Genomic DNA, 24,131 nt, shown 5'->3' with positions numbered 1-24,131 from the left:
ACCTTTCTTTTTAGCTCCAAATTAATTTGGAAAATAAGATGGATAATAGTCTGACTGGGCTAAAATTTTTCACATGATCTGATCCATTGTTCTCAGAACTTGGAAATGAAGAGTGAAAATACATTATTTGAACATGAAAATTCAGTTCTAGGCATGCAGAGAACACAGTTGCCTCTTTCTTTTTTGTAGAAACAGAACAATGGGGAATTCAAGCAGGATCACCGGAGGTGAAAGTAAATACAAATGAAAGCTTAGCATTACACTAACTCACCTGGTGGAGAATAGATGGGATTAATTTAGCCTTCTGTTTTATAGTGAAACATAAAAGTCTGCAGATTGTAGTAAAAACACAAAGAAATGCTGGAAGAACTCAGCCAGTCTAGTGGCATCCATAGGAGGTAAAAATATATTACTGATATTTTTTTTTTGTAACCTCCCATGCAGTCACGGGGAGAACGTATAAACTCCTTACTGACAGTGTGGGATTCAAACCCCCTACATGGGTGCTGTAACAGCGTTGTGCTAACTGTTATACTAACTGTCCCACCTCATTCTCTGGAATACTTGCAACTGCATACATTGCATTCCCATTCCATTTTTATGAATTATATGAGGGACATTGTTCAGTGAACAAGGTTCAAGAAAATCACAACCAAATAGTGCCATTGGAAAAAAAAGCAATGGGATATGGCCCAATCATAGAACCTTGTTAAATAGCATTTCACAATGAAATACAACTTTACAAGTATTCCTTAACAGTTAATGGACTACTTAAATACATTTGATGCCATGGTGACAAACAGTAAATTAACCCATCAGACATTCTGCCCTCCAGCTGCACATTAATGCCACAATTTGCAAGACAAATTATTAGAATATTTTGTAGCCTGTTTAGTGGTGAACTGGGAACACCAATGGCCAAAATAATAAATTGCTGGGATGTGAAGACTATCTAATCTTTTAAAATGAACATTTGTAGGGTGATTGGGCAAGAAACAAAAAAAAAATTACAGAAAACTAATTTGGCATATGCCCTATTTTTAATATCTATCTGCTGATTCATCAAAAGGAATGTTGACTTCCTCTTGCCATTCCCACTGAGAATGCATGAACAAAAGGAAAACAAAGGCATTTAGCTTTGAGCTATTCTTGGCTTGCTGCTTGGATTGTCATATGGATTATTTCTTAAACAGCATGAAATGTGCTGAGCTTGCCAATGCCATTCTGCTAAGATGCCAGTGGATCTGATGATCACAATGGCATTCACAATAAGTTAAATCAAATAATTGATTTGCATGGAGATCAATGGTGCGTAAAAGCATCAGGGCATTATGGTGTGATGTAAGTAATGGCTGATGGAATTGCTGCCTTAACTTCCTGGCACTTTTGACCCTTAACATGAACTTTGCAACTTATAGCTATCATTGCAATGCTGCAAATCTCCAGGAAATTCAAAGTTTGTGATTCTTGCTGACATTTAAAAAAAATCAAATTTACAGGAAGAGGGGTTGACCCTTTAGGATCTAGATCATGCTTACTGCTTAAATGTGAAGGAATAGCATTCATGAGTCCATAGCTTAGCTTTGACAATATTTATAGAGGAAACAATGTACAGTAAAGGTCATTTACCATTTGCTACAGAAACCTCCCTTCCACAACTTGGCCCAGCAGATTTACATGCTTTACATGATGGTGCTAGGCTGAAACACACAATACCCCAGCTAGCCCTCCCTCCTGACCTCTTCACTCTCTTTGAATCCCCATGTCCGCCAATTAACTTTGCTGCACTCACCTCACCTGAATGATTAAAATCTGCATCTGAATCAGGGCAAATTACTTTGTGGAAAAGCATGCTCCATTGAGTCTCTTGCTCTACAAGAGTGGAGGCTGAACAAGCCCGCACACGGCTGAAATCCCACCTCGTCCACATAAGATATCACCCTGCCTATGTATGTGTTTCCTTGGAGGATTTAAAACCTTGTTGTTGCTGTGCATCTTCATAACGTTAGCCAGTTAGAACCAACTCTCCTAGGTTCCAACAGTGTAATTATGTAATCTCTAGACTCACTTGCACTACATGAGCTGTGAAAAGTCATGTGAGTAGCCGTCTGGTACTACAGGAAGTAGAGAAATTATACACATATACCTCAGAGAATATCCTTTAAATCATATTGGATTCCTTTAAAATGAGTTGTCAACAAGTTTTGTTTATTGTCTTTGAGTGTAGAATAGATAACTGGGAGTGATGTACAGGCTGCAATTTAATCAAGGACTTAGGTGGTCTCTGTGCAGAATAATGGATATCTGGGATTGATTCCAAAACCAATCTCACTGAAGAGTTCATAATGCATGAGAAGTTGCTTGAGTGAAGTTTGAGCGGATCAAAGCAGTGATCCGGATGACGCACTGATGTTGCAGTCTTTGAGTTAGTTCAGGCAGAGCTGACCATCAGCTGGTCCGAATGACTATCACTTACTGGCATGCTCTATACTTGTTCAGGGACTAACACATTGAATGCAATGATGGCAGGTTGATTGAGAAGCAAAGAGCAGCTCAGAGCAGAATGGTATCAAGCCCTCTTAGGAATTGTGATTCCATGATGCTGTGTAGGAAATTCACACAACTTTTTACTGCAAAAACACAATAGGCTGAAGTTACTCATTGAAATCCACTTAATGCTTCCTCCCAGGAACAAATGTTTCTTGATAAAAGCTGTACTGAAGGCATCTGATGGCCCTAATGTTGTATGTTTAAACATTTATATTAAGGAAGCAATCATAATTCCTAAACTAAAATAATCTGGGTAGTTGGAGGCGGTTAACATGGAAGACAATACATGGTTATCCATCTTGGTTCCTCAAATTCCAAATGTCATGTATCAAGGATAAACCTCAAAGCCACAATTTGACAATACAGATTGGATCTGATGACGTCCTTGGGGCTCTTTTGGAATTTAACTCTAAACCTTTTAAATCTGCATCTTTACTGACCAAATTTAAATTTAAATGTAAATACTTTAAATTTAAATGGAGACATAGAGCATTGTTACAGGCCCTTTCAGTCCAGGAGCCCATGCCACCCAATTACACCCAATTGATCTACGACCCCAGTACTTTTTTTGAAGGGTAGGAGGAAACCGGAATATCCGGGGGAAACTTATGCAGACAAGGGGAGAACATACCAACTCCTTACAGACAATGTGGGATTCTAGCCCCAGTCCTGATTGTTGGGATTGTAACACTAACTGTGCTACCCTAACCTTAACCAGTGGAAACCTTAGGGCTTGTTTGTCCTCATTGAATGTTTGATCATCTGAAGTGGAGCCAGAAGACATTCATTTGGGAATCTCGGAAACGGTGTTTTGTCATTTGACAAGCCAACAGGAATATGACTCTTTCTATTTTGTTCAAGAGGGAAGGCTTCCTTGGAATATCTACAGAAAGCACAAAAGAAAACAATTTCTTGGCACCTGGCTGCACTGATTCTGCTTATCTTCAAAAGCTTCTTCAAGTTTAAGTGGACTAAGTTAAATCTGGAATCTGAAAGCATGAACTGCTCTTGAGAAAATTTACTAAGTTATTGCCAAAAATCACTGACAGAATGAATTATGCTGCATTGATTTGTTACTGTTGGAAAGGTCACCTTTCCACACTCAATATAATGGGATGAGCTTGTTAAAATGTTCGACATTTTCATGCGAATTATTAATTTGTTCAGAAGGCTTATGACAAGGTCCCAAATAGAAATGTGACAAGCAAAGCGTGTGGGATTGGGGTAATTCGCTGACATAGGGAACTGGTTGGCAGACAGGAAACAAGGAAAAAACAGGTTATCTTCTGAGTAGCAGTGACTAGTGAGGTACTGCAGCATCCAGAGTTTCTTCTACAGCTATTCATTAGATTGGGGAATTAAATGGACAGTCTCCAAGTCCACAGACAACATGAAGTTGAGTGGGGATATATGCTGTGATTTGGATACAGAAAAGCGCTGAGGTAATTTGGACAGGTTGAGGGAGTGGCAAATGTGATTTCATTTGGGTGAATGTGATCTTAACCAATCACAACAAACAATAAAGTCAGGGATAATATTATATGAAAGACAATAAATTAAGAAATAAGTTAACGTGACAAGACCTGGATGCCTTTGTACATCAATCAGTGTAAATAAGCAGTTAAGAAGACAAATAGCAAGTTAGCCTTCTTAGCAAGAGCATTAAGTTCAGGGACATATGATTGAAATCAGACAGAACCTCGGTGTAAACACAACTTGTGCAATTAAGAGCAGTTTTGGACTTTTTAGCAAATAAAGGATGTTCTTACATAGAGGGAGGGCAGAAAAAGCTCAGCACGACGGTTCTTGGTATTAAAGGACAGAAGTATAAAGAGAGATTGGATTACTTGGGTGTATATTCACCAAAGTTTGGAAGAATGGGAAGAGACCTCATTGAATTATATAAAACACAGATGGTCCTGGACAATACACAACAGTGGTGGAGAAAATCAGTCACGGAGCAGCCAGAGGAAGTTAAGAGTGACCAACATTTTGGGCCTGGATCCTAGGCAGACTAGACTAGATGCTAGAAGAATGGTTTTATGCTGAATATGATGTAAACCATTTCAGACATAGATGAGAAAAACTTTCCAAACACTGGTAAGCCTGTCAAGAAGTTATGTCAAAGAAGTCTCATGTTCAAGAAGTTCAAATTTCTTATCAAATGTACGGAGGTACAGTGAAAATTTTAATTTCGTGAGCAATGATGGCTAGATGATCATAGAGCAATAAAAGCACAATATTTGGTTGTAGAATTACAGGGTTACATCCTTAACCATTCTCCTGAATTCTGTCTCAAGGCAATTTAACAAATTTGAAACACTGTAACATCAACATGCACTGGTGGCAAATTTGGTTGGGTTTGGGAATGGATTGGAATATTGGAGGGCACGTGTGTACCTCTTGCATAAGGTTCCACTGTCTTGGATTGACTGGGATCAAGTACTTTTGCACAATTCATGGTGATGTGCACAGCCAGATGAGATGCTGTTAATTCAACATTCCATAAACAATTGCAGTTTATCATTGTAAATATATAAGTGATGTATGGATGGTGCAGTCCTAATTCTGTCCAAGTGCTTTAAAATTGATCAACCTGACAGCGTGAACACACAGTAAATATCTCCAGCCTCACCAAAGAAATTTTTCACTGATGTCTCTTCACACTAGACAGGAATCTAGGTCATATTCATTCCTTCTGTTGGCTGTGCTTGATTAGTGTGCTTGCCTAACAGGGAAGAGTGCTGAGTCTTCTTAGTCAGAAAATGGGCAGCATTTGATTAAAGCAATGCTCTCCTCAGATGATTTTTTTTAAAACTTCAGGAACAGCCATCATCCTTGAAGTGATATATATTCTCCAAGTGAAAAATGGATGGCATGAAACCTACAATCCATTAATAGTTGTGAATTCCAGGAACCTGACTGGTGTTAGAACAGTCAGGCATAGAGGTGCTACGGATGCATATTCAATTTAAATTCATGGATAAAATGTTCCATTTTGTGCCTATCCCCTTCCCAGGTCAATTCCAAGATTAGATGCAACCAAGTTAGACAAGGATAGCTTGATCTTTCAACTCACCCAAACAAAACACCTCAGGCAGCACAAAGCATTGACCTATGTGTCAGCAAGAGAGGTGAAAACAAAGAGAACCTGTCTACATAAAATTTAGTAACACAGTTCACAACATCAACTGCTCTCCTTCCACCACCTCAACAATTCACCCTTTGACTGTGAATATAATCCATCGGGGCGGGGGGGGGGGGGTGGGGGGGGGGCAAGTGAAGTCTGGGACTAATGTCCCACTCATCCCAGGAAAGTGCACACGTAATACATCACCTCTCCTTTCTCGGTGTAGTGATCGCCGCATGACCACTGTCTGGCTTGCCAGGCAGGAGGTCACTGCAAATGGCCTCCTACATTATTGCATCCATAGCAACAGCTTCTTGTTGGTGTCCCCTGCTTTCACTGAGTTTACAACCGAGTGTCCAGTGGTATAACTGGATGGGTAGGCTGGGTTTGTTAGCCTTGGTTGGCAGCCAGCCTAAAGAAGGAAAACCCTGATTTCAAACCCAGGCAGAAGGGACTCATTCACCTTATCCGGCCATCCATCGAGGAGAAGGACACTCCAACATAGTACCTACGACCAGAGGACCTGGCCGTCATTGTTCCAGCTTAGGCCATGGCAGATAAACCCTGGGTGTAAAGGGTGGGGCCAGTACTGTGTACACTGCCCTCCACCTAAAGAATATCCATTGTGCAGGCTTGAAGGATATGCCCATGTCTACAATCCTTCCTAAAACTTTGTTCACAAAGCCAAGCCATGATAATATATCAGCAGGTAACACTTCTTAAATCAAAAAGAGAATGATTAGCGTTTGATATACAAAGAACTTGCAAGGAGGTTGAATGCATTGACAAGCAAAAGAGTTTAACTGTGGGTTTTAACTTTCTGAAAAGAAGTACATTTGAGGAAGGTTCCTTTTGATTATAAAATGCATCTCCTTTATTCAAAAGGCAAAGGTGATAGAAAGCAGGAAACCAAAAGCCAGTTAGTTTAATAGCTATCACTGTGAAAATCTTGGAAGCTAGAGTTAAATGTGCAATAGCAGACACTTGGACAAAAATCAAGGTAATTGCAAAAAGTCAACCTCATTTTGTTCAAGGTAAATAATGTTTCCAGTTCAGAGAAACATGCTTAAATAATCTATAGGAGTTCTTTGAAGTTCTTTCGATTAAGGGAATTTATGGATGCCTTGTACTTAGATTTCCAGAATGCATTTGATATGGTACCACATCAAAGATTATTGCAGAAAATTAAAGCTCGCTGTGTGCAGAAATAACTTTGGCAAGTTTGAAGATTGGCTGCCTTAACAGGAGACAGAGGGTAGACATAATGGATCTTTTTTCTGTTTCTCATGATTTAAAATGTTGTGTGGGGCCTCAACATTTTCACAATTTATACACCTGATATCAATGAAAATACTGAAGGTATGCTTGTTTCTTGGGTGGATGGCACTAAATAGGTAGAGGAAGGAGCTTTAAAGATCAGATGGAGAGAAAAAGATTGATTGAGTGGGTAAAGATCTGGCAAAGGAAGCATCATGCGGGAAAATGTAAAATTATCCATTTGAGCAGAAAATAAGTTATCAAAATGATGAGCGATTGCACAGATTTGAGCTGCAGTGTGTGCTAATGAGACCGCATCTGGAGCTCTAGTTCAGCATTGGTCTTATTAAAGGAAAGATGCAAGTTCATTAGAAGCAGTTCAGGGGTCTATTGGACTGATATTGAAATACGTATGTTTTCTTCTAAGAAAAGGTTGGGGATTAATAGCTTTTCAAATGTTTCAGAAGTCAGACTTTTGATCATCTGTGGATAATCACTTTAGCACTTTAAGATCAATAAAATTTTCATAATTAATAATATGAGTGAATCCACATTGAGACATTTCCACCAAGGTTAGGGGGGAATTAAGTGATATATGTGAGATCCTAATGGGCCTTAAAAGAGCAGACAAAGAGAGCACATTTCTTCTCATGGGAAAATATGGAACGGGGTGGGGCAGGGGGTGGGGGGGGGGGTTCACTGCTTATAAACAAGGTGCAAATTATATATTGCTTGCAAAGTATTCAGTCTTGACAACTGTCTCTTTTTCAAAGGATAAGGTAAGCATTGTATTCAGTTTTTTTTGAGGGAGAGGTAGATTGATTTGTGACAACACAAACATGCAAAAGTTTGCCAGAAGTTAGTGGGACTATGCATTTGGGTTGACAATCAAATCAGTTCTGATCATATTGAATAGCAGAGCAGAGTGGTCTATTCTTTTCCCTCAATTGTATATTTGTATGTCCATAGTTTAAAAAAAACTGAAGAGAAAGTTGAGTAAATCTTTGTCTTTCAGCAGGTTTGATTGTGTAGGTTACCATCTCATGATCCAGAAGGAAACATGTTAGAGAACCTGACTTTAGTTTTTTATCGGGTGGTTTCCTTGGATGCAAAATGGCAGAGGATTAACTGAATTATGAGAGGATGTTTGATGTTTATATTAGGAAATCTCTATAATAGTATTAACCGGAAAGGGAGAAAGACTTCATTTATTTAGCACCTTTGAAGGTCAAAGCCATTAATGGCAGATGAAGTACATTATGAAGTCACTGTTGCAATGTATCAGACAGGACAGACAATTTTTGCACAGTAGGTTCCCACAAAGGTACGAGATAACCAGGGACAAATAAGTAATTCACAAGCTATAGTGCAGCTTGTCTTTATATGTATAATGCACACATGTTGACAGACCTAGATAGGGTGCAGGGGCCACTGAATTACATCATAGCAGAGATTCAGCACCACCAGGTGTGAAGGGCTGCCGAGAAGAGCGATTCACTGCTTATGACATTCAAGAAGTCAATCCTGATGAATCAGGATTCTCTTATCTTATTAATTCTGAGAATATTACCAGTCCTAAAATGCTACAGTAATTATCCACAAATGATCAAAGGAGTGACTTCTGAAATGATTGAAAATTATGAAATGACTATTTGGCCATTTATTTAAACTTAGCATGAATTGCAAATATGAAAAATGCAGATAAATCTTGGTGGTGAATGAATTTTGCAAAGAATAGGATCAGATTTGTTGGATTCTATTATAAGTGTGAGAGAAAGATGTGATTTTTTTTTGGTCTGATTGTCTTCCTGTGAAGTGTCTTGGGATGCTTTACCATTCAAGAGATTTTATAAATGCAAGCATTTGTTAATAAATTATGTTCTTCTTGGCATTTCCTCAGGATTGAGAATGACTTGTTTTTATTCATCATTTGTCTGTTCTGCACCATAATACTCAATTTAAAAAGCTGTACTGTCATACGCACAACTTGGAAGGTACTGTCTGCTTAAGGTTTCCCCACTTGCTTATAGTCACTGAGAAGGACTAGAGGCACTTCAGCATTGAATGAAGCGGCATGGTTAACAGTTAGTGCAAAGCTATTACGGTGCCAGTGACGAGGGTTCAAATCTGGAGCTGTCTGTAAAGAATTTGTATGCTCTCCCCATCTCTGCATGGGTTTTCCCTGGGTGCTTCAGTTTCCTCCCAACCTTCAAAATGTACAGGAGTTGTCGATTGATTGGGATATTTGGGCGACACGGGCTCGTGGGCTGGAAGGCCTGTTACTGTGTCAATTTTTTTTAATTAAAAGAAGCCTTACGAGCCAATCCCTTCATCACACACAATCGTTCCCGCTCCTTGCCATCAAGTTCTCTTATTCTGCTGAGTTACACAATTTACAGTGTTCAAGCGAAGGCCTTGAAAGCTCATTTTTCTACACGTACAGAAGTTGACACCTAGATCCATGATTTGTACAGCACCAAAAGTGAATTTTCATCTTTTGTTCATTGTGTGCTTAAATTGAGCATTATGGTTCAGAACAGACAAATATTGAGTGAAAACAAGTCATTCTCAATCCTGAGGAAATGCCAAGAAGAACATAATTTATTAACAAATGCTTGCATTTATAAAATGTCTTGAATGGTAGAGCATCCCAAGACACTTCACAGTGATAAGCGCAGGCAAAAAAAGAGTGGGAAAAGCTGATGGGACTGAGTTGTCACATTGTTCCTCTTGCATTTAAAGTAAGGCACTCATGACATTTGCCAGCCAGTAAATTTACCTAGATTTCTGGAGAGCGCGATCATTATTGCAAAGAACAAAGCTTTGTCTCAAACAATATCAGCACAGAAAACATACCTGCTAATAACTCTGGCAATATTTCAGTATATAATACTCCGGCTGAAAAATATGGCGAAGAAGCAGATCATTTAATACTTAACCCTTTCATCTGGGTAGTTGTGATCACAATCTCTCAGGATGACATGCTGTTCTCTGTGAACGTTGCCTACAGTCTGTTAATTGCTGAGAATATTCCTTCTATTCTGCTAAAACTATTTGTAATTGAACCCACATCATTTAATTCTCAAAATGATAAGTAGTTGTGACATTTCAGTGTCGAAGCAAAGCTGGAAAAATAGTTCGCAGTGCATTGCTGATCTGATGTAAAGGACGTTCTTTATCTAGGTCAGCAATATCTTGTGGCAAATACTGGCCAGGCTGTGGTGATATGTAATTACACCACTAGGTCACCAGGGGTCATCCCGGTGACCTTGTCTATAAAGCAGTCCAGAGCTTCCAGGTTTGTCTTGCAGAGAGACAAGACCTCTTAGTGTACATATTAGTTTATGAAAGCTGTCTTATACTCACACTGCTGGTGTGGTTATTGTCAGTACACAGGCTTCAATCACAGAGGGAGAGGAATGCTGAAAAGAACTCCTGACATGGGTTTTTCATTTAATTTTGCCATTAAGGCAAAAGATAATTTTGCATCTCCAATGAATCGTACTTGGCAAAAATGGAAGGAACCAGTTGGCACTATTCACAGGATAAAATATTTTAAACATCAAAGGTTTGAAAAAAAAAACAAAGATTATAAAACGTATAGCTTTATAAAGTTAGAAACTTTGCGACTGTTTCATTTCAGTGGCGTTCTGTCAGTACAGAACTGAAACGTTAATTCTGTTTCTTCTTTCATGGATGTTGTCTGACCTGTTCAGGTTTCCAGCATTTCTAGTTTTAACTTAGAACACTACAGTACAGTACAGACCTATATATTCCTACCAAAAAAAATTTAAACCCTTCCTGCCTTTCATCCATGTGCCTAAGAGTCTCTTAAATGCCCCTAATGTTGCAGCCTCCACCATTACCCTGGAAAGGCATTGCAGGCACCCACAACTCTCTGAGTTAAAAAAAAAAACCTCTGATGTCTCCCCTAAACATTCCTCCCTTCACTTTGAACAGATGTCCTCTGGTGTTTGCTACTCGCGTCCTGGGCGGTGGGGGGGGGGGGGGGGGTGGGGGGGGGAGATGGGTGGGGGGGGAAGACACTGGCTGTCTACCATAGTAGAGTCTTATTAAATCACCTCTCATCCTACTTCACTTCAAAGGAAAAAGTCCCAGCTCTGCAAACCTTGTCTAATAAGACTTATTTTCCAATCCAGGCAATACCCTGGTAAATCTCTTCTGCACTCTCTCCATAGCTTCCACATCTTTCCTATAATGAGGTGACCAGAACTGAACAGAATAGTCTAAGTGTGTTCTGACCAGAGATTTACAGAGTTGCAGCATGACGTCGACCTCAATCCCACAACTAATGAAGCTCAGAATCTGCTAGGCCTTCTTAACTATCTTATCAACCTGCACAGAAAGCTTGACAGATTCTTTGGGTTTGGTCCTCATGGTCCCTCTGGTCTTCCACACTGTTAAGTATCCGTCCATTAACACTGTACTCAGCCTTCAGATTGGAGCTTTCAGAATGCAACACCACTCACTTCAAATTAAGAGTGAAACCATGATAGCTGTAAACATTGTACTTGTTGAGTGTTTTTTCAGCACTTTGTTAATCCTTACTGATAATACATCAGGGAGACTTGAACTTACAGTGGGAATGAAATGTGAAAATCATGTTAATTTCAGCATGACGATACCACACATATTTGCTAACTCCTGAAATTAGTTTGCATACACCTAAATCACATGTGCTGGATTGATTCATAAAGGTCGTTTTTACTGAATCCTCCTCGTTGAATGCAACCCTTGGAGACCAACTTACTTTGGGATTGCTGCATTCAATCGATTGTTGTCAGTACCAAAACCAGTTCCTGTTGCATTGACAGCAAGCTGTCAGTCACAGCCATTAGATATCCAGGCAAAATCAAAACCCCACCATGGCTCTAAGCACACTTCCAAAGAATCTCTCAACACATCCTATCCTATTCCCAACTGAGTCCCAATAATGCAGTTGAGTGAACAAAGACCTGTCTCTGTTTTCATTCCTACAGAACTATTCAGCACAAACAAGAGGCCACGTTTCCACCAGCGACAGGGCATTTGTTAGAAATCTGAAGAAATACGCTCCTTTTGTAAAGGTTCAACAACACTCAAGGAGCTCAGTGCATTGCAGTTTGCTTGATTGGCACTCTATGCAACCACTCAACACATTCACTTCCTCCATCACAGGCATGTGTAGAACCTACAATACTTGAACAGGCTGCACCTTCATCTCCTCCCAAACCCATGGCCTCCAGCACCATGATGCATAAGGGCAAAGGATACAAGAGAACATCGCCACTGCAGACTCTGCACACCATTCTGATTTGTAAATATATTTGTATCTTTCCTTCACCATCGTTGGGTCAAAAATCATGGTATTTTCTACTTAAAAACAAAACAAGAATTGTGGAAAATCAGTAAAATGGGCCCCCTACTCCAGCTGAAAGGCAATAAATGCCAATGCCACCCATATCATGAAAATGAATACAATTAATGCTGCGTCTACTCTTTTCCCACATTTCTGTAATGGTTTTTCTTTTCAAGCACCATACATTTGGCTGTTACAAAAGTTATTGTCAATTCTCTTCTACCATCCTTTACACAATGTGCACAAAATTGGAACTTGCTCAATGAAACAAATACATTCCCTCCATTTCTCTAATGAAGGTGTCTTCTGGATATCCATGGTTTATAGTCTTTTGTTTGCAAATCATTCATTTCATATATTCCTGAATCTAACATACATCCATATTCTTGGTTATCCTTACCTTTTAAGAATGACCCTCCCCTCAATGAAAAATTAAGTAACATTGGTTAGTTTTAATATTGGAGAGGGTGATGTAATTTAGAATATTGGTTTAGAAATAAGAGATTAAATAAATCAACAGACTGATGCATGGATCAGCTCACGCACGCACGCACACACACACACACACACACACACACACACACACTCACAAAATCAACTGAAACTTGGCTCATCTCCATGTGTGGAATACTATTGTGAATTTAGCTCAGACTGGGTTTTGTGAACTGATTCTCTGGTGAGAAAATATAAGTGGTAGGATTAAACTGAGTTCTCATAATTAGGATGAAATTTGCAATATCAAGATTTTTAATATCATATTACTTTGCATTTGTTTAATATGAAATAATTCATGGAGTCAAAGAAGGCACGACAATGGTTTTAAAGGTCTTTGGGAGAGGAGGACATTTTTCAGCAAATAATTTTGGAGCTCAGCTGAATGTACAGCTCTGGTGTGGGTGGAGAGTAAGTTTGGATTATGGAGAGGATTGTAGGGCTGGTGGAGATCACGGAAAGAAAAATGGTGAAGAGAATTGAAAAAGAGCTTATGAATTTTAGATGGAAGATTTTGGCAAACTAAGAACCCATGTCACTGGACATCAGGGTAGAATGCGAGGAACACACGAGAGAAAAAAAAAAGAGTTGGGCCATCTCACCCCCTGAGGCCTTCCTCACCAGAGAGGTTGTTCATGTAGATTTTCCTCTTCTACGCCATGAAGGGAAATCATCCAAAGTTAGAGGCACATCAAAGATTCAGAAAAGTAAGATTTTATGGAGCTTGGAGAGCGGAGGAGGGTCAGAGGATCATTGGAGATATTGAGTCTGGAGATAAATTTAAATTTACATTTTTAAAATTTGGATATAACATGGTAGCATATGAGCCTGCACTGCCCAAATATCCCAATTAAATTATAATCTCTGTATTTTTTGTTGAAAGGTGGGAGAAAACCAGCGAACCAGGAGGAAACCCACACAGATGTGGGGAGAAGGTACAAACTCTTTACAAGCACTGCTGGATTCGTATTCAGGTCGCTGGCTCTGTAACAACATTGCACTAACCACTTTGCTAATCATGCTCCCAAACTAAAGGTTGTTGAGAATTTTAGCAACAGATGGCCAAAAGGTGAAGAACTGTACATTTTCAAATGAAAGAGGACACACTTTCTATGGACCCTCAATAAAGAGAAGCAGAAATCTTTTCTTAACGCTAACATTTCCTGACAACGAGTGATTGGCCCAACAATATGTACACTCTGAATATTATTTCTCAGAAGGGATCACTCAACCAGGTCACAAAACCCAATTACAAGAATGATCATGCGTTCTACTTCAACTTAAGTTCTAATTCCAAAATATTTCCATTAAAAAAATAGGAAGTGTAATTTCTCATTGCCTTGGATTAATCATCTCACTAAGCCCATTAGCAGGGAAGTGGACAATGCTATACAAAAGAACGTTGCTGGTAAACAGGGGAATAAAGGGGTACATTCAATGAATGGCTTGCAGTTGACAAGAGTAAAACATGAAAGTCTGCAGACATCATGATTGAAATGAAAACACAATGCTGGAGAAACTCAGCAGGTCGAACAATGTACTTTATATAGCGAAGATGGCTTCATCAAGGTATGAGCAAAATATAGGCAGTCATGTGAACAAAATGGTGGGGATGGGGTGAGGGGCAGGAACACAGTCCCACAGGCTGAAGGTCATAAGTTGATAAGGGAAGGAGGGCACACCAGAAAATAAAAGGGATGGGGGATAGCTCTGTGAATGGAGGGATGGGGTGGAGAGCTGGAGGAAAGAAGACCGAAGGATGGGGAAGAGAAGGAGTAGGGGTAGCAGAAACCAGAGAAGTTGATGTTAATGCATCCAGTTGGAGAGTGCCCAGATGGAACATTAGGTGTTACTCCAACAATTCATGGGTGGTCTTGGTTTGACAATACAAGAGGGTGCGGTCAGGGACGTTAGCGTGGGAGTGGGACACAGGGCTGAAATGGTTGGCCACTGGGAGATCCCTATCGCTGATGCTGTCAGAGGGAAGGTGCTCGGCAAAGTGATTTCCTAGTCTGTGATCAGTCTTTTTTTTTACAGAGTGAAGAAAGGCTTCACAGAATTCACTTCAGCCAAAAACATTTAATTAAGTTTTTTTTTTGTGTGTGAAGCATGAAATATTACCATAGATCTCAGATAATTATTTGTTTAATGGAACTCACGTTCCTCTCTTTCCTTGCAGCACCCTTACCAGCTGCACAGAGCGGCTTTGTTCTAATTTTAAAAGAAATATTTGGAACAATTAAAACAAAGACATGAATAAATAAAAGGGTGTTCACAATTAAAAGCTGCGATGGTTTCAGGCCTTAGTAACAAAGCCATAATTTATTTATTTTGAATTTTAATTTGTGTTAATGGGGGAAGAATAGAGAAGTACCAGTTCGCAATGAGTTTAAATTATAACGGTGGCTCAGAGTGTGCATCTCTGCTGCAATTAATGTGTGTTTCCATTGCAAAGCAGACATGCCTGAATTTTCTTGTAAGTCATACTATTGTCCCATTCAAAAATATTTTATTAATCTTGAATAAAAGAGAATCAAATGATATCACTCTGGTTGGTTATAACTTCAGCCTCACTTGTAGTGAAACTTCGTCTACTACATCCCACAGGCACTCTCTCCTTGTCCTTCCTGGTTATAATTGATCAATGCACCTCAAGATTCCTTTATTGTCATGTAATAAAACAGGTGTAATATTTCCCAAAATTGGTCTTAGTCTGCCAAAATATTCGCCATCATCAGAAATTGCCCAGCACCTCTTACTATCAGAAAAAGAGAAACAAAAGAGGTCCTCCTCTCCCCCCACCTCCAGAGTCACTGAGCATCCATGGAGACTTCAGTCCAAGCTATCAAAAACCCTAGCTCCAGATCCAAACCTCCAATCAGGAAGCCTTCAGGGCCCTCAGCACCCTCTCGCATCTATGTTCTGATATTTGTTACCCCCTTCAGTCAGTCTTGAGCCAGTGTCCAGGAGCCCGCAGTCCTTTGATTTCAGTTGCCAGCAGCCCGCAGGTCTGTGTGGGTTGCTTGCCTTGAGTCACCAACAGTCTTCGGCCTCAGAGCTTTCGCTGGTTTTCCTTTTATACTTATAGCTTTTTATTCCTTATGTTATATTTTTGAGGGGAGAGATTGGGTGGGATGGGGTTTGTAGGATGGGTTAGAAATCTTCATGACTGAACATCTCTTCACCTGTCAGGAAGGTGCAACAGCGATCGCACTTCCTGAAAAGACTGAAGTGGGTAATCGGCCACCATTATGTCAACCTTCTATAGGAGCTCCATTGAGATCATCCTAGCTGGCTGCATCACCGTGTCGTACAGTTGCTGCAGAGATATGGATTGGAGGCCAATCCACAGGACAATAAGAGTTGCGGAGAGGATCACTGGAGTCTCCCTCCCTGCTCCATCGAAGTGATCTACCAGGATAATTGTCTGGTGTGCAAAATCATTGAAGATCCCTTCCACCCTGCACACTGCATATTTTACCTGCTCTTTTTGGGGAAGACATACAGGAGTATCAGAGCCAATGCCACCAGGCTGAGGAACAACTTCTTCCCACACGCAATGAGAATGTTGAATGACCAAAAGAACTGCTCTCACTAACCATCCGATACTCTCATATTCACGAAACAATTTTTAAAATTGATTTGTACAGATGAACAGGACATGCCCTCTTCACCCTGCTACAATCGGGGAAAAAGCCACAGGAGCCTGAAGATGAGCACTCAATGGCACAAGGATGGCTTCTTCCCTGCTGCCATCAGATTCCAAAATGAACAGTGAACGCTTTACTTTTCTTGTACTATTTAAAAAAAAAATTATTGTTGTGAATGTTTACACTATGACACTGACGCCAAACTCCATATTTTGTGACTTGTTCATGACAATAAGTTCTGGTTCTGATATACTTGTCCTACATATGTGTGTTATGTCTGCTTGTACGTCTACTTTTGTTTTGCAGCAAGGAGTGGAGAACAGATGTACAATCAGATGACAATAAACTTGACTTGTTTTCCTGAACATTTTTACAGTGACATGTTGTTGCACTGAGCTACCAGAGCAACAATTCAGTTAAAGCAATGAGATTATAATGGAATGCCCCTGATCTGGAGCGCACACTGAAAGCAGAGGGGAGATGGAGGCAGCAAGCAAAGGTAAAAAAGCAAGCTGGTTAATTCAGCCAATAATCAGTAGATCAGTTGCTTAAGCATTTGATAGAAGCCAGTTAAAGGCAGCACTGCAGTCCAAGAATAATAGCTGAGTCACACAGTACGTATGAAAACCGTGAAAGACGTAGATATCTGGATCCAAAGGGGGTCAGGGATAGGGAGAGTTGTGGGAGTTAGGAAAGGGAAGAGTATTTTCCGAAAGAACAAAAATGAATCAGCTTTTACTGTGCCAAAAAGCTGCCTTGAAGAGCCCAGTTGTCTTTCACAGAACACACCAAAGATATTTTACCTCTGCCACCAGATGGTGCTATTGTTACATCACTTGCGCCTCCTGTTCTGACTCCATTTTTAAACATCTGTCCATCAGCCGGTTGGAGCTGCCAGTTCAGACCAAGGAGGTGCATTGCTTCAGTAGGGAAGGGAGGGAAAAATATTAAAAGTGCTCATTAATATTTAGATGGCACTTAACGATAAATCTATCATAGAATGACTGTAATGACCTGTTGATTATCAGTCAATTAAAGTGCTATGAAGCAGTTCCTACCTATCCACACTATTGATTCTAAGGGCATGGCTGTGGGTTCTGGGAGATTTAGTTTTGGAAATAAACGGCAGCATGGTTAGCAGATTTGTTGGCATAATGTTGCTACTGTGCCAGCAACCTGGACTAGAATCCAGCGCTGTCTGTATGGTGTTTGTACGTTCTCCCTGTGCCTGCATGAGTTTCCTTCAGGTGCTCCGGTTTCCTCTCACCCTTCAAAACATAGCGGGGGTTGTAGGTCATTTGGGTGTAATAGGGCGGCATGGGCTAACGGGTCGAAAAGGCCGGTACTTTAAAATTTAACATTGAAGTAATGCTGTGTTCAGTGGTCTGAATCTGGAGTTAGAATTGTCAAGAATGGTGTTCCTTGAAAAATGATTTACTTTACATCGACCAAAGTCTCAAATTTCCTGAAAGGTAAAGTGATGATAGCCAAGATAACATGGAGCAGATCAGGGGATTTGATGTGAACTCGTGTCAGTTTACTTGGACATACATGAACTTCAAATGTCAGAATGAATCAAAGGTACTGTGGCCACACAGATCAGGAAAGCACTGTGCCAAAGCTGTATCCATATATGGGATGAATGACAGAATCCACGGAACATGAAAGATGAAATTTGAGCTGGGATGCGGAAATTAGAAATATACTAATTATCCATTCTTCTATTGAAGGGCCGGAAACAGGAGGATATCACAGAAATGTACCTGACTCTGTTAGGCCACGACTAGAGCACTTTGAATATTGGACAACACGTTGCAGGAAGGATGTGATTGTAGTAGAGAGAGAAAGATTTTTTAAGAATGTTGCTTGGTAATGAGGAAACTGTAGACATGATGGAGCTAGTTCTTTGGAACAGAGGAGGCAATAAGGTAACAACATTGATGTATGTACAGTATGGGACAAATACACTTTTTTTCCTTTATTTGTCCCTGTGTTCCACAGTTTTAAATTTGTAATCGAACAATTCACATGTAATTAAAGTGCATATTTCAGACTTCATTCAAGATTATTTGTATAAACTTGGTTTGACCATATAGAAATTACAGCACTTTTAAGACATTGTCCCCTCATTTCAGGGCACCATAATGTTTGGGATATTGGGCTTCACAGGGGATTGTGATCATTCAGGTATATTTAATTGCTTCATTGTGCAGGGATAAGAGATCTTGGCGTGTTTCTAAGCTTTTGATCACCTTTGGAGTCTGTCATTGCTATTTTACAACATGAGGACCAGAATTATGCAAATTAAAGTCAAAGATGCATTGAAAAGCAAGAATAAAACAGTAAGATGCATCACCCAAACCTTAGGAACATCATTGAGAAGAATGAGCATACTGGTAAGTTCAGTAATTGCAAAGGGATTGGTGTTCAAAGGAAGACTCCCACTACTGATGACAGAAGAATTCTCATCCTAATGAAGAAAAATCTCCAAACGTATGTCCGACAGGTCAGAAAGACTCTTCAGGGGGTAGGTATGGATGTGTCAATGACCTTTGACTACAGAAGACTTAATGGACAGAAATACAATGGCTACGCTGCAAGATGCAAACCACTGGTTAGCCACAGAAAAGATGTCCAGGTAACGGTTTGCCAATAAGTATTTAAAAGAGCCTGCAGAATTCTGGAAAAAGGTACTGTAGACAGATGAGACCAAAATTAACCTGTGTCAGAAAGGTGGCAAAAGCAAAGAGCGGAGGCGTAAAGGAACTGCCCAAGGTCCAAATCACCTTTGCCATGGTTTGTATCTTGCAGCGTGGCCATTGTATTTCTGTCCATTAAGTCTTTTGCGGTCAGTAGTTATTGACATATCCATACCCGCCTCCTGAAGAGTCTTTCTGACCTGACGGACATATGTTTGGGGATTTTTCTTCATCAGGATGAGAATTCTTCTGTCATCAGTAGTGGGAGTCTTCCTTTGAATACCAATCCCTTTGCAAATACTGAACTCACCAGTATGCTCATTATTCTTAATGATGTTCCAAACAGTCTATATTGGTAATCTTAAGGTTTGGGTGATGCATCTTACTGTTTTATTCTTAAGGATAAGAGGGATGTTTTTTAGGACTGAGATGAGGAAAAAATTCTTTTCTCAGAGAATGGTGGATCTGTGGAATTCTTTGCCAAAGAAAGTAGTTGAGGCCAGTTCCTTGTCAATATTTAAGTGTAGGTTAGATTTGGCCCTTGAGGGTAAGGGGATCAGGGTGCTGGGGAGAAGGCAGGAACCGGGTACTGATCAGCCATGATCATATTGAATGACGGTGTAGGCCGGAAAGGCCAAATGGCCTACTCCTGCACCTATTTTCTATGTTTCTATATGCATATGTTAGTAGTCCCTGTAAAGAGAAACATGGAGTCCAAAGAGTTAACCAGGATTCTAAACTCTGGAATTCCCTTCAAAGGGCCACCTCCATGGGCCAGCCTTTTATTGTATGTCCTGAAAAATTCTCATAAAGCTCAGTGTCAGCCTTTGGACGGTAAAAAGCTCTTGAGAAGCACTTTGACACGATTTACTGCATTAATGGCGTTGTTCAAATGGAAGTTAAGTTGCGAGGGATGTGGGATTCAGCCTGGGATCTGCTGCAAATGAGACACGAAGCGCTGTTTGAGGCACTGCAGGCAGTCTGAACACTGTGCTGTGCTGCAAGCTGTGGATTCCTCCCACACAGCACCAGCATCCGGCAATACCCTTCCGTCACTGACTATTATGAATCAGAGCTTACTAAGTGCATAGAAATTTACAATGTGCAAGCCTACTTTCACAAAACACAGCAAGGATGATTCTGGTCAGCAGATAAAGCTGTCGTTGCAGGCAAGCTGGGCTTGGATCTCACTGGGATTCAAGTGTTGGCATCTGCTGCTGATGGTAATCAAACCCCAACGCCACTTTAATATCATGCTGTGAATTGGCATGTGAAGCTGGCCTCAATGAGAAGATCTGAAGCCCTGAAGCCGAGGGCTCAGGTGTGGGATGTAAGTGTAAGATTTTTCTGATCGAAGCATTCTTCTGAGCAATGCAACAAAGATTAAAGTTCTTCACGGGCTCAACCTTCCCTCTGCCCATCCCCAAACTGTGACTGCTCTCTGTTCTTCCCTGCCTGAACAATTCATCTGATTATCAGGGAGTGATCCTGCTGGTTCCTGGAACCAGATTGATGCAGGTCAGGCTAATTCCTAACAAGCTCTTTGAATAATGTCTGCACAGTTTCTCTTCCATCTGCACACATTGCATGCGCATGCTTACAAAAGACACAGTTCCAATGTCTACACAACTGTGCTTCACACTGAAACACTCCCCACACAAACATGACACAAATCCGAAGTTTAGATGCAATCTCTCCCCATTCCTACCTGTGCTGGCATGGCTGGGTTGGGGGAAGGGATATGTGTGTGGATATACAGAGAGAGAGAGAGAGAGAGAGAGAAAGAGAGAGAGAGAGAGAGAGAGAGAGAGAGAGAGAGAGATACACACACACACACATCATCATGGATATTTCTCGAGGTCAAGGATGATGGACATCATTTCATTGATCTACTAATGGGCTCTCAAGTGGCTTATAAATCCAATCTTGGCTTTGAAAGATCTTCCACATTCAGGACAGGTCGTTCCAGATGGCAGATCAGGATTTGGTTGTTGCTGTCTCTCTTTCCATTTACTTCTCTTATCTTCTAATTCTGAACATCTGTTGGCTTCTAAAGTTGCTATTCCTCTCGACAATGGTTTGCCAGAGTTTCCTGTCCTTGGCATTGGTTTCCCAATTACTGATGTTGAGGCTACATTTTTTCAAGTTTGATTTTAAGATGTCTTTGAATTGCTTCTGTTGTCCAGCTCTTTTACGTTTGCCTTCTTTCAGGTAGGAGTAGAAAATTTGTTTTCGCAGACGTTCGTCTTCCATCCAAACAACATGACCACTCTTTCTTAGTTGGTTCTCAATGACATAGGCTTCAATACTTCTTGTTTTTGCTTCATTTAGCATGCTGACATTAATTCTTCTATCTTCCCAGCTGATAATTAAGATACTTCGAATACAGCATTGATAGAACTTTTCAAGAGTCTTCAGATATTGTTGGTATGTTGTCCAGGTTTCTGATGCAGAAGCATTGAGATCACCACTGCTTTGGATACAAACATTTTGGTGTCCACTTGAATGTCACGATCATAAAAGAATCTCATTTGGAGACATCCAAAAGCAGTTACAGCACATTTAAAATAATGTTGGATCTCGTCATTAAGGTCAACATTGGAAGAGAGGAGGCTTCTAAGATATGGAAAGTGGTCCACATTTTTTAGGGTTGTTTCACTAAGTTGAATTGATGGGTCTATCCAATTTGTCTCAGTTGGTGAGGGTTGGTAGATGTTATGAGTCTTCTTGGAATTGATGGTAAGTCCAAGTTTCATGTTTGCATGGTCGAAGGCAGTCAGAATCGGTTGTAGATGGTATTCTGAGAGAGCTGCAACAATGTTGTCATCTGTGTATTGGCACTTGATCATGGAATGCATGGATGTCTTATTTTTGGACTTGAGATGGGCAACATTGAAAATTCTGCCTTTAGTTCTGTAGTCAATTTCAATTCCTGGATCATCCTTGATAATGTGGATGATAACTGCAATAAAGATGGTGAACAAAGTTGGGGCAATCACACATCCCCATTTTATTCTAGATTTGACTTGAAAACGCTCACTGCTTCTGTTGCTGAGCATGAATGTGGCAAATATGCCATCATGGAGGAGTCTCAGGACTCGAATATACTTTTCAGGACATCCATAGGTGGATAGGATGTCCCATAGAAATTCCCTCGATACCGAGTCAAAGGCTTTGGTGAGGTCGATCAATCTCATACAAAGATTGAAACTGTTCATGACATTTTTCTTGCAGTTTTCACATTGTGAAGATCATGTCGATTGCTCCATGTGATTGCCTAAAACCTTCCTGGAAGGATCTTCTCGGCTAAAGGCTTGAGCCAGTTATTCATGATATGGGTGAGGATCTTTCCTGCTGTGGCTAACAGGGAAACTCCACAATACTTTCCACCTTCAGATCAATTGCCTTTCCTTGTGTAAATGGTAATGATTGCTGAGTCCCTAATGTCTGCTGGGACAGGACATCTTCATTTATCCAGATCTTGATGAGAAGTTGATGCAGTTGGTAATGAAGCAGGTTACCTCCAATTTTGTAGGCCTCAGCTGTTATTTCATCAAGTCTAGTGGCCTTACTGTTTTTAAAGGTTTTGGTGGCTCCCTTGACTTCTTCAAGTGTTGGTATTTTGCTTAGGGAGTCATCAATGGGCTGTTTTGGAATGTGGTTGATCACCTTGCTGTCAAATGAGATGGTTTGATCTAGAAGATCTTCAAAGTTCTCCCTCCATTGAAAATTGATGTCAGCAATGCTCTTCAGGATGGTTGAACCATCTTTGCTTTTGAGAAGGGCTTGACTGTGAATAACCAAAAATAACTTTTGCTGAATTGGGTTTCCTGAGCTTTCTTCCTTCACCATTGATTTTTCAAGTTTCGGGTGCTCTTCTGGACTGCAGCCTTGCATTCCCAATAGTGTTTCCTTTTGGTAGCCAATTGTTGGCCATTTTATAAGATGATGAAAGCTTTTCTCTTTTCATCAATGAGTTGTTGGAGTAGTTTGTCATTATCTTCGAACTAATCCTGTGGGTTTTTTTTAACATAACATAACATAACAATTACAGCACGGAAACAGGCCATTAGGCCCTTCTAGTCCGCACCGAACCAAACACCCCTCTCTAGTCCCACCTCCCTGCACAATGCCCATAACCCTCCATCTTCTTCTCATCCATATACCTGTCCAACCTTTTCTTAAATAATACAATTGACTCCGCTGCCACTATTTCTCCCGGAAGCTCATTCCACACAGCTACCACTCTCCGAGTAAAGAAGTTCCCCCTCATGTTACCTCTAAACCTCTGCCCCTTAATTCTTAACTCATGTCCTCTTGTTTTAATCTTTCCTCCTCTTAACGGAAATAGTCTATCCACATCCACTCTGTCTATCCCTTTCATAATCTTAAATACTTCTATCAAATCCCCTCTCAACCTTCTACGCTCCAAAGAATAAAGACCTAATCTGTCCAATCTCTCCCTATACTCTAGATGCTTAAACCCAGGTAACATTCTGGTAAACCTTCTCTGCACTCTCTCCACTCTGTTTATATCCTTCCTATAATTAGGCGACCAGAACTGCACACAGAACTCCAAATTAGGCCGCACCAACGTCTTATACAATCTCAACATCACCTCCCAACTCCTATATTCCATGCAATGATTGATAAAGGCCAGCATACTAAAAGCCTTCTTCACCACCCTATTCACGTGAGTTTCTACCTTCAGGGAACGATGTACCGTTACTCCTAAATCTTTCTGCGCTTCTGTATTCATCAATTCTCTCCCATTTACCACGTATGTCCTGTTCTGATTCTTCTTACCAAAATGAAGCACCTCACACTTATCAGCATTAAATTCCATCTGCCATTTTTCAGCCCACTTTTCTAAGCAGCCCAAATCCCTCTGCAATCCTTGAAAACCTTCTTCATTATCCACTATTCCACCTATCTTAGTATTGTCTGCATATTTACTAATCCAATTCACCACCCCATCATCTAGATCATTAATG

General features: G+C 40.4%; 1 protein-coding gene across 1 annotated transcript in view; it reads right to left on the bottom strand.

Annotated features, from left to right (window-relative positions):
* tenm2a (teneurin transmembrane protein 2a) overlaps positions 1-24,131 on the bottom strand; it is a 767,339-nt gene that overhangs the window by 138,385 nt on the left and 604,823 nt on the right. The window contains exons 6-7 of the mRNA XM_069898186.1: positions 17,219-17,358; positions 16,791-16,798 (exon numbers count right to left, since the gene is read on the bottom strand). Of these exons, the coding sequence (XP_069754287.1) occupies positions 16,791-16,798; positions 17,219-17,358 (148 nt within the window). The remainder of the gene's footprint in view (positions 1-16,790; positions 16,799-17,218; positions 17,359-24,131) is intronic.

Source organism: Narcine bancroftii, chromosome 9 (assembly GCF_036971445.1).
Source record: "Narcine bancroftii isolate sNarBan1 chromosome 9, sNarBan1.hap1, whole genome shotgun sequence".
Lineage (NCBI taxonomy): Eukaryota > Metazoa > Chordata > Chondrichthyes > Torpediniformes > Narcinidae > Narcine > Narcine bancroftii.
Note: the sequence above shows the minus strand (reverse complement) of the source record. Positions and strands in the feature narration are given on the sequence as shown.